Source organism: Manis pentadactyla, chromosome 2, assembly GCF_030020395.1.
Source record: "Manis pentadactyla isolate mManPen7 chromosome 2, mManPen7.hap1, whole genome shotgun sequence".
NCBI lineage: Eukaryota > Metazoa > Chordata > Mammalia > Pholidota > Manidae > Manis > Manis pentadactyla.
In genome coordinates, this window is record NC_080020.1 from 172742812 (window position 1) to 172753433 (window position 10622).

General features: G+C 51.5%; 1 protein-coding gene across 3 annotated transcripts in view; it reads right to left on the reverse strand.

The window, feature by feature from the left end:
• HK2 (hexokinase 2) overlaps positions 1-9865 on the reverse strand; it is a 55213-nt gene extending 45348 nt beyond the window's left edge. For 2 of the 3 annotated variants that reach the window (XM_036930646.2, XM_036930645.2), the window contains exon 1: positions 9335-9865. In XM_036930646.2, the coding sequence (XP_036786541.2) occupies positions 9335-9397 (63 nt within the window). In that variant the 5' untranslated portion in view covers positions 9398-9865. Of the gene's footprint in view, positions 1-8827; positions 8847-9334 lie in introns of those variants that run through there. The other variant, XM_036930647.2, reaches the window with a different exon arrangement.
• Between the last annotated feature and the right edge of the window lie 757 nt (positions 9866-10622).

Here is a 10622-nt window from a genome sequence, read left to right on the forward strand (position 1 = left end):
GTTGCCAAACCAACATCAAGCCAGATTATTTTTGATTTAAAAAAAGAAAAAAAGTCAGGAGGAAAAGACCCAACAGATGCAGGATTCCTTATGGCCCCTGTCTCCTGAAATGCAGCTAACCAAACAGATCTGCCATGACACTTGTTCAGATGGGACAAAGTGGACGCTCATTGGGGCTACCGTGCCACCTCGGAGACTCCAGCCCTGATGCACTGTGCTCACAAGCCAGGGCAGTGGGCTGAGCGTGGAGTTGACTGAGCAGGCTCACAGGCACCTCCTCCAGGATCCTGTTGCACCATCATGAGTCACAGGTTTCCTGTTCTTCCAGTTCTTGCTTTCAGCTGCATCAAGTTACAGCCAGACAGACCTCAGGAAGCAGCACCTGTCAGGGGTCCAGGAGATGGATGTTTGGGACACCCAACCCGAGACCCTCCTGTCCTCAGACATTCTGTTCCGACTGCGGAGCAGCAACGAAAGGAATAATACACCCCATATGTGTGTGCAAGACCCTGGCACAGTTCATTTACACACACTGATTGAGCAGTAAATTGTGCCAGGGCCAGGTGCTGAGGATGCTGAGATAAAGGAGAACCTGGTCTTTTCTGCAAGGGGCACAGTCCATCAGTGGGAGGAAAATATAGCAGCAAGGAATTTACAAACTGAAGGCAAGGGCACAGAGTAGGCAGTTTCTTCACTGTAATAAAATACAGATTTACAATCACTTGAATCAGACACATCAATCCAATTCTGAAGAGTGTTTTGTCTTGAAAAGGTTAGAAACATGTACATGTTGTCGCAATGCCTAGAATGTTCCCCTCCTCTGGCTTAACAAACTCCCACTTGCCCTTCGGGGCCCAGCAAATGGCCTCTCTTCTAATGCCTTCCCCACATTCCCAGCCAGTGATGCCAACACACTTTTCACACCTGTGTCTCTCACCCTCACTGGTCCCAGAGGAGTAAAGGCATAGGCTATATGCTCCCAATGCCGTATCTGTGATGCCAGCAGCCATCCCAGTATTAGGACACAGCAGGTGCTCAAGACATATTTGTCATGGTCACATCCAAGGACCTAGGGGTTTGCCACAGAGTGGAGAGGGGCCTAGGTGAAGGGGACAGCCGGCCGCTGCAGACAGCCCCAGGGCTCCGAGCTAACCTTGGTCTTCAAGCTGGGCCTTCACTGCATGTGACCTTGGCAGGAACAGTTTCCTCTCCATCCACCTTGGCTGCCCTGACCAGCACCCCAGGGGTCAGGCTCTCCCTCCCCCAGACAGCCCCAGGCCAGGGACCAGGGTCTGGCCCTGAGCCCTGTGCCCCACAGGGGCATCTGAACTCCCCATCCCTGTCTGCTGCCAACTGTCCACCTGGTGCACCAAAGCCCTTTGGGTCTGTCTCTCTGCACCATTTCCAGTGACAGACCTTCCCCATCTGCCCCACCCACCCCATAATCACACCCCCGCAATCAGGGCAACCACATGTCCCAGTTAGCCCAGGACAATCTCAGTTTACACTGTAGTAGCAGCCTAACTATTAATAGTGTCCCCTTTTATTCTTCAAAGCGGCCCAGTTTGGACCTTCAATTATAGGGCCACTGTACGTCAAGGCCACAAAGCAAGTCCTGCCACTGTTCTTGGAGTGTCCACCCCTGAGTGATTAGGAAGGCTCATGCTGCACAAACAGTGCTGAAAGGCCTGGGCCAGGGACTGAGAAGCTGGGCTCCTGCTCTGGGGCCAGTCCTGTGTGAGCCTGGGCTGGTCGCCTGGTACATGCCACCTGGCCTCCTCATCCGTAAAGTTAGGGTTTGGACTACATGACCCCAAAGGTCCCTTCCTAACTGACTCATAATCCCATGGAACTGAAACACAACAAACTCGGCCCCTCCAGTTGCCCCAGGCAGCCCCATGCTGGGGGTAAGGACCTGGGCGCTGCAGTCAGACTGCCTGGGTTTGAATTCTAGTTTGCCCTTAAGGAAGGTCCTGGCCCTTTCTGTACCTAGTGTCCTCATCTCAGTAGTAATAATAACGTCTCTCCTGGAGGGCTGTTTGAGGACGGCCTGAGTTATAGCAGAGTGCACAGACAGAGCCCAGCACTTAGTAATAAGCAGTGTGTGGGTTTGTTAATTTAAGACCTTTGGAAATTGAAGGGGGAAAGGAACTGTTGGGACATGGCTGGAAGCTTCACTGGAAGAGGCTGAGGCAGAAAAACTTGGGAGGAAGCAGGAAGCAGGAGAAGGAAGTCCCTCAAAAGGAAAAAGGAAAAGTGGCAGTTTCAAATGCCCTCATTTAACCCTAATTAAAGCTGTCTCATGGCTTATCTGCCTTTACTCCTTTATCCAGTATGGAGATGCCAGAAGGAAGAGATTGGGAAGAAGGCCTTTCATGGACATGGACAAGCTCCAGGCCTACAGGGCTGCCTGCCGAGCTGAGTGTGAGGAGTGGCAGGAAGGCTGGCGGGTGGGCACCACGGGCTCCCAGGGCCCGGTTCTCAGCCTGACTCATTCCCTCAGTTAGCTCCAAGAAAAGTAATGACCAAGGTCCCTCCAGGGAAGGAAGGAATGTCAAAGAAATGCTTAGAAATCCACAAATGAAAGTACAAAATGCATGGCTACGCCTGAAAGAGGGCAGTGATTCAGGGGAAATGGGATTCTCTGGCCCCTGTTCCCATGGGAACAAGGCCAAGACTCCCAACAGGGTTTGGACAAGACAAAGCGATGCAGGGATGGGAGAAGTACAGTGTGGGTTCCACACAGTGGGTCCCCCTGGGCTCTGTCAGGAGCCCCCTACACCGCACGGTCAGGAGGGGACACACTGGACAGCTGACAGTCTTTGTGTAACAGGTAAACAGCTCTCTGCCGAGACCCCACATGGCCAGGGACCATCCACCCCACGGTGCCAGAACATGGGAACAACTGATCCCAGGGACCAGTGGAACCAACACCTACCAGAACCTGGTCCTATGACACGACAGCCCAGGGCTCCTCAAGTGGGTTCTCCACAGGAGGCCTGAGTCCAGGCAGCTGGATGTGGGGGAGGAGGAGCAAGCAAGCCTCTCATGGCCACCCTCAGCACGAGTGGCCTCAGCAACTGCCCTTGGGGCCTTTGCCCTTGTGCCCCCAGGAAGGCCTGGGGGTATAGGGGACTAGGTTCCTGCAGTGACAGGGGCTGAACTGAGGCTGGGATCATTCAGTCAGCCAGGTATCCCTGACTTCCCAAGGAGAACACTTCAGCCAGAGGCCCCCAAGGGGAGGCCCCTTCCCCAGAGGGCCTGAAGGAAAGCAAGTCAGGGCAGGAGCTCAGCGCATCTCCTCTGCCCAGGAAAGAGGGGCTTCAGAGGTTGGGAGGGGCAGTGAGGAGGCTTCCTTATTCCTCAGCTTTACCAACTTGCCCGAGAGCAGAATTGGGCCAGAACCCATATTCCCTAAAAGCCTTCTAGAAAGAAGTAGCAGGGCCTCTTTTCTCCTGCCCAGATGCAGAGTTCAGTAGGGTATCTAAGAGTGTGTCTTTCCCCATGTACTAATCTTCAATACAAAGTGTTGACTGTGTTCTAGGCACAGCTCTAAGAGCCTCACATATATGAACTCTCTTTAACCCTCACCACAACCCACTAAGGTGTTATCCAAGTACTCTCTGTTTCACAAGAGGAGGAAACTAAGGCCTAGAGAAGTTAAATTAACTGGCCCACATTCACACAGCTGGTGATGTGATGAGCGAGCCTTCAGCCCCAGGGAGCCTGGCTCTACGTCTCACCACACAGCCTCTCCCAAAGACTGCGGTACTGTCTCGCAGTGCATGTCACCGGCCCCACTCCTCTACTTCCAGCTATGGCAGCTATGCTCCAGCCCCTGGGAGCAGTTGTTCCCAATTCTGGCCTTTATGGAAACCCAGCAACAGCCAGGGTGAGATTCTCCTGCAGACAACTGAGCAGATTTCTCTCCCATTGAAGAGTGCTGCTTACATTGCCCACATTTTTCTGGTTAAGGACAGAGAAACAGTAACCTGGGTAACCCACCTTTCAGCCAGGGGTCATGGACACCTGCTGACTGCTGTGGCCTGCAGACCTCCCCTTAAATTCATCTTTTGTAAAAGGCAACTTCCAGCCATGACCATCCCATGACATGGCACACTGAGAGCTGACAGCTGTGGTGCTAGCTGCACTCTTAACTGGCTGTACGTGACCACAAGTGATGCACTATAAAACTGAAGGAGGGGACAGGTTGTGTTCTTCCAATGCAGCTTCTCTACCCACAGATATTTGGTGCCAAAAAAGTCTTTGTTGCAGGGGGCTTGTCCTGTGCGTTGCAGGATGTCATCCCTTGCCTCTGCCTACTATACCAGATGCAGTAACATATCCTCACCCACCATGGGACAACCAAAAATGTTTCCAGACACTACCGAACTCCAGTGAGGGACAAAATCTCAAATAGTTGAAAAGTACTTGAAGGAGCTGTTTAAAAAAACAAACAAACACAGGCTTTCCCCTATAAATTTGGGTACAATGGAAATTCTTGTGCTTTGTGATAGCCTGAGGTAGCCCCTCCCAAAAGATTACCCAGCTCAAAATGTCAAAAGCACTGAGGTTGAGAGACCTGCTTTAAAGTAAGCAGAAGCAGCCACTCCAAAGGAAGGAAGCAGGGCTTGTGATGTTTTAAGATGCAGCCACTGGGCTCTGGGACTTGATTTGCCACACCCCCATCCCCACTTGTTTGGAAAGGCAACAGTGTTGGAAAACAAACCAAACTTGCTGACTTCAAAACTCAACAATGATAATGAGGAATCCATTAGCAAGAGTCGCCTTTCAAACTGGAAGTATCTGAACAAAGGAAGCCAGTTTTCTGGGGTTCCTGAGTTCTTTCAGTACATCAGATCTCCTTACTCTGGCTGCCAGATTTTTTGAGAAAACTGTTGAGGTCTGTGTTGTTTTCATTCCCCTTGGAAAAGGACCCCTAACTGCCCTCAGACTCCTCAGATGCTAGAAAAGTTCAACTTTAAAAAGTGATGTTAAAAAAAAAAGTGTTGGCTTTGTCTGAGGAACCTCACGGAATTTCAAATCATTCAGTGGTAAAGAAAAATGTGCTTACTAGCCTCTCTGAAAGAGAAGTTTGGCAATACAAAACAAGTGGATGGCTAGCAAAAGCTACAAAATATTCCTACCATCATCACTTGTCTTTAGAACAGGGAAGGAACAGTATTAGGATACTAAGGATTAAGTTACAAGATGAACAAATGAGATGAATTGTATCTGTCAGTGAACTCAATCAAAAAACTCTTTAAGGTTTTAATCAGTAGTTTACTCCTGATACTTTAATCCCTTATCTGAAGATTAAGGGCACAGAGCCAGGCTCAAAACCTATCAGTAATGGTTCCCTTGAGGTCCTTAACTCCCCACCCCAGGGCACTCCTCTCCACTGCCACACCCCAAGGGACTCTACACCACCCTTTAGTGGCTGTAAAGTATCTTTTCCTAGAGCCTTATTTCACCAGACAACTGAAAGATGTCTCAGTTTCAATTTCCCACATAGTATCCAGAGTTTTTATAACTACAGTAGGTTCTCAAAAACCATTAAAACTCGTGTCTGTCTTGACTCCAGGGCTCTGATGAACCTTTCTGCTTCCTAGATATTCCCCCTCTCCTAAGTCCAGAATTGAAAGCCACCCCTCATACATACAGCAAGGAGCCCAACTGAGCTATCTATATTCAGGAGTGGAATGAAAATGTCACCAGTCTAGTGTGTTAGAGCAATTTGGTCAATGGCTAAAGGAAAGCATATACACTTCGTTTATATGGTTAATCATTATTCTCATTCCTAAGAGACATAAATTCTCTATCTTACATACTAATTATACCTCATTGATAAAAAGAAGCCTCTAGCTCTCCACAGACAATACATAAAGCCTAAATTGCTGGAGGCCAGGGCAAGCTCTTTTCTTCTCTCTCCCTCCCTTTCTCAGGATCAGCCTCTGGCCTTGATGAACGACTAGCCCACTGCTTCTAAGGGTCTCCCTCTCTCCCCAGCCCTTCCTCCCAGTATTAGTGCTCCCCTCCTCCACTTCCTGTAGCCCTTGCTCAGCTTCTGTCTCCAAAAGGTCTCCTCCTTCACTCTTGCACTCACTGAGCACCTAACCAGCTGTCAAAAACTTTGGCTACGAAGTTGAACAGCCAGGATTCTCCCTTCCCTGAGGAAGGAATCAGAACTAAAAATTACCAACTCCAGTGTATGATGGAATGATACAAATGCCAGCATAGGGCAGAAGCTCCTGGTGTGAACAGGTATAACAGTTAGAGGAATGATTCAAGTTTTGTCGGAATGGAGAGAGATGAAGCTGAGCTCAGAGTTGGGGTCAGGAGCATTCACTATGCAAAGTCTTCAAAGGCTTCTGAAATGACCTAGACTGGCTCCAGAAAGAGAGTGGAAACAGAGAAACCCTAAGAAGCCTCTGAAGTAACCCAGAGACCAGCTGGCAAAAGTGTAGCAATTATAAAGAAAAGTCCATGAAGTGCCTCCAGATCTCCCCACCAGATTAGCCAGAGGGTGCTGATGCCATTAATTTAACCAAGAGAAGAACTAGGTGCATCTCTGGACCTGCTGGGTGAGGGTGCTGCCAGCATCCACGAGTGAACACAGACAGAGGCCAGGATGGAGTCCACTAACATTGCCAGAGGCAGGTGAGTGCAGTCAGGCACACGGGACTCTGGAGCGCAACCGCATGGCTTCAATTCCCAGCTCTGAAAAAAATGTACTGACCTTGGACAAGTTCCTTACCAGTAAAACAGGGACAATGAAAATAACTGTATCTGCTTCATGGGACTATTGTGAACATTAATGAGTAACATATATAAAGAGCTTAAAACAGTATCCCGGACACAGTAAGTGCTAAATGTGTTTGCTCTTGAGTTTCAAAGTGTCAATCAGCAAAGTGAGCATATAACCCTTACTCTCTTCCTAAAGGTGCAAATCACTGGGCTTGCCCATCAGGAGACAAGTGATCCTGATGGAGCCCCAGAACATGTTAAGATGATTGGGACTTCAGAGTCCAAATCAAGGCCTTTAAAAAAAAAACAATTAAAATTAAATTCAAGCTTCATCCTTCTCTCCTAATTCTTCCTTCTAGCAGAAACTTGAAAAGATGTTTCCAAAATACTCTGGTTCTCTTGCTATATAGGTCCTATCGAATTGCAGCTGGAATCAAACAGCTTTGCTCACCTAAGCCAGGAGGCTAAATCCTAGGTTCTGACACCTGATGAGTTAAAAGCCTGACTCAATTCTGCCCCCACTAGTAATTTAGAGGAAATACACCCAAGTGTCCCCCCAACCCCACCGCCCCACCCCGCTCGCTACACACCCACACTCTTAACAGGCTGAAAGGTAGTAACAGGGTAGAGAAGAGAAGCCTGCAAGAAGGACCTCTTCACTTTGCTGTGCTTAATCATCACAATTCCATAGAGGGGACAAGGCCACTGCTATCATTCGATTCACAAAAAGAAACCGGCAGTCCAAACAGGCAAAGTGCCTTGCTCAGGATCTTGAGATTCATAAACCACAAAACAGAGATTAGAACGCTGGCTAATTCTTCTTTCACTCCGGAACCAAAGAAATGACAACCCCTTCCAGGCCAGCAAGTGTACAACTCCACAGTTCCAGTCCTAGTCTCCTAACTCTGGACTGGGGCAGAGCAAATCTGTAAAAGAATTTAAATGTCCTGGGGCATATTCACACAATTGAGCAAACCTCCCCAGGATTAATGGTCCTGCGGCTTTGTATTTTAGGACTCGCCAAGAGATGACAGACTTCCTCAAAGGTTAACTCACTTCTTGGGGAAAGAAGCTCAAAGCAGTTGCCAAGACCTCGCCGGCTCACACACACTTCTTAAGTAAACTGAAAGGAACTGTAGAACAGAGCTACGTACAATAGGAGAAAGAAACAGCACTTAATAAGCAGAGAAAACAACTAAACCAGCCACCGTCTGCTCCCTCTTCCAACTGAACACGGGTAATACTCTTTCTTTATTTGGGGGGTCATCTGCTACCTCTGAAAACACCAAAATGGTAACCACCATCCTCTCCCTTGCTCTCAGGATCCCCATAACGGGAGTACAAACAGATCGCCCCGCCGAACGACAATGTCAAGACATTTTCCCAAAAATGCGTTCCCACTAAAACACAGAAATTGCAAGTATGTAATTGAGAAACGCTCCGCTACTGCCTAACATCTCTGGACACCCCCCCCCCCCAACGCCGCCCCAGCCCATTCCTCTTTTCCTAGCCCGGTACTTGAGCCAATCCTGGAATCTCGAGCTTTTCAGAAACCCAGTTCTCCCCAGTTAGCACTCCTGGGCCCAGCCCAGCCCAGCCCTACCCGGAGGCACCAGGAGCTAGGCTCCAGGCGGGGCCAGAGACTCTTTATGTAAATGACCAGCCCCAGGAGTGCAGAATTAGGGACTAGGGGGCTGCTAAGAGCCAGGTGGGCACAGACAGGTCGGAGCTTACGGCAGGAAGAAACTCGTTTTCAGGAACGACAAAAAATTTCATAAAAGACGGGAAAGTAGGGAAGGCGCAGGGGGAGGAGGAGCGCGGGTGTTGGTCCCCTCCTAGTAACTTTGAAGAAACCAGAAGTAACATCCAAAGTCCGCCCCCCACCTGGAAGCGGGCCCCGGGGGTCTCAAGGCAGGTCTGTCCCAAGGCTGATGGGGGGTGATGGGAGTGAGAGAGGGATGTACGCCCCTTGCGGAGACTCAGTTTTGGGGGGCCGTAGTTCCGGGGAGCGGGCGCGGCAAGCGAGGTTCCTCAGCCCCTTGCCCAGCTCCTCCCCTGGTTCGCTTCCCTCGAAGCCCACCTCGGCAAGGCCGTGAGAAACGCCATGGGGAACGCGTCCCCCAAACGCTATCCTTTAGCGTGGGAGGCCCCCGGCAGCCCCACACAGCCAGCGGAGCCTCCTCCCCCAGCCACGACTCTCCGCACGTGCTCTTGCCGGAACTCGGGCGGCGAAAGAGGGGCTCCTCCCACGTGGGGCCAGCAGTCTAGGACTACGTGCCGGGTGACCCGCCCCTCCAGGAAAAAAAGCGCGAGCGCGCGCAGGGTGGCAGGAAGGGAGAGACCCGCGCGGTGCGCGAGCCCAGGATTCTCACTCGCGCGCACATGCCTGCCGGTGCCTAGCGGACGTGGCTCCTGGAGCACAGGAGTTTCCCGGCCACAAGGACTTTTAGAGCGTCCTCAGCCCGGAATGGAGGAAGTGCGTCCGTAGGGTCAAGGTTAGAATTACTGCAGGCCAGGACCCCGGAGATGATGGGGACCACGCAACTTTGTCAGAGCGAGCCAGACGGCCCTAACCCAGCGTCCTTACCTTCTGCACTTGGTCATGGTTGAGCTCCGTAAAGAAGTAGGCGAGAAGATGCGAGGCGATCATCCTGCTGCGGCCTGGCTGCGCCGAGTCAAGAAACCGAGGCTGAAACGCGTGCGAGGAAGGAGGGTGGCGCGGTCGAACTGCTTTTTTACCCGGGGTTGGCGGCCCAGCCAGGAGCGGTGTTTCGGAGGGGCACACAAAGAAGGCTAACGGCGTTGGCGCGCCCGGCTGGAGGGTCTCAGGTCTGTAGAAACAGGTTTGGGGAGTCACAACTGCTAGAAGGCGCCCAAGAATCACTCCCGGCGACGTGTCGGATTGCACCACGGTCAAGGCGCTAACTTCAGCAAAAGGATCACTAAGGCTCAACTTGGGAAGAATCGCAGCCCAGCTCTGCTAAGACGATAGGACCTGTCCGGCTCACACACGCGCTGCTCTAGCCCGCGGATCTTCCCGACGTGGTGACACGGTGTGTTAGCTGCGACCTGGGACTCCTGCGCCGGAGTTTCGTGCAACAATGTGGCTTATTGAGGGGCTGCCGGCTCGCGGGCCGCCGGGTCAGTGACGCGCGCGCGCCCATTGGCTGAGCGCAAAGGGTGTGTGGGCCCACGGGCCGCCCGCCGCAGTCGCTCAGCCAATCAGCGCGCAAATCCTGCGGGCGCTGCCCCTCCGACACCCGAGCCGGCAGACTGAAGGGGCACGCCCGGGGCGGGAGGCGGGGCCGGGAGGCTAGGATGGGACGTGTGGTCCGTGGCTTCAGACTGGGGCGGAAAGGCGCATGAGCCACCGCCGCGTCAAGCTCAGCTACGGGTAGGGGGCACGTCTTCACAGACCCGGTGTGTGGGGAGACTGGAAAGACGGGTTACCGACCAGCACATGCCCTGTGCCAGGAGACACAGGAGGATAACTCCGGGTCATGTGAGGGGCCCCCAATGCCGGGTCACATTTCTGAAGCATCTTCGTTCTCATCTACTGTGACTTAACGCGCCCGAACAACGCTGAAGCAAAATGAGCCATAGCAGTTGCTATTACTTTATGCCAGGCATCACCAAACTGATAGGATGTGGGATTTATTAACTTAGTTCTATGTATGAGGAAACTGAGGCACGGCGCTCATAAGAGACTTACCCAAGGTCACACAACTAGTAAGTGGCAGATGGAGAAAGGGAACCTACATCTGTCTGACTTTGAGACCCTATTCTTTTTTCTATTATCCTACACTGCCACTCTAAGAGCTGTGGAAGTAGGAGGTAGGAAAGGAGCTTTGTCTGCAGCTGTGGCGCTGATGCAT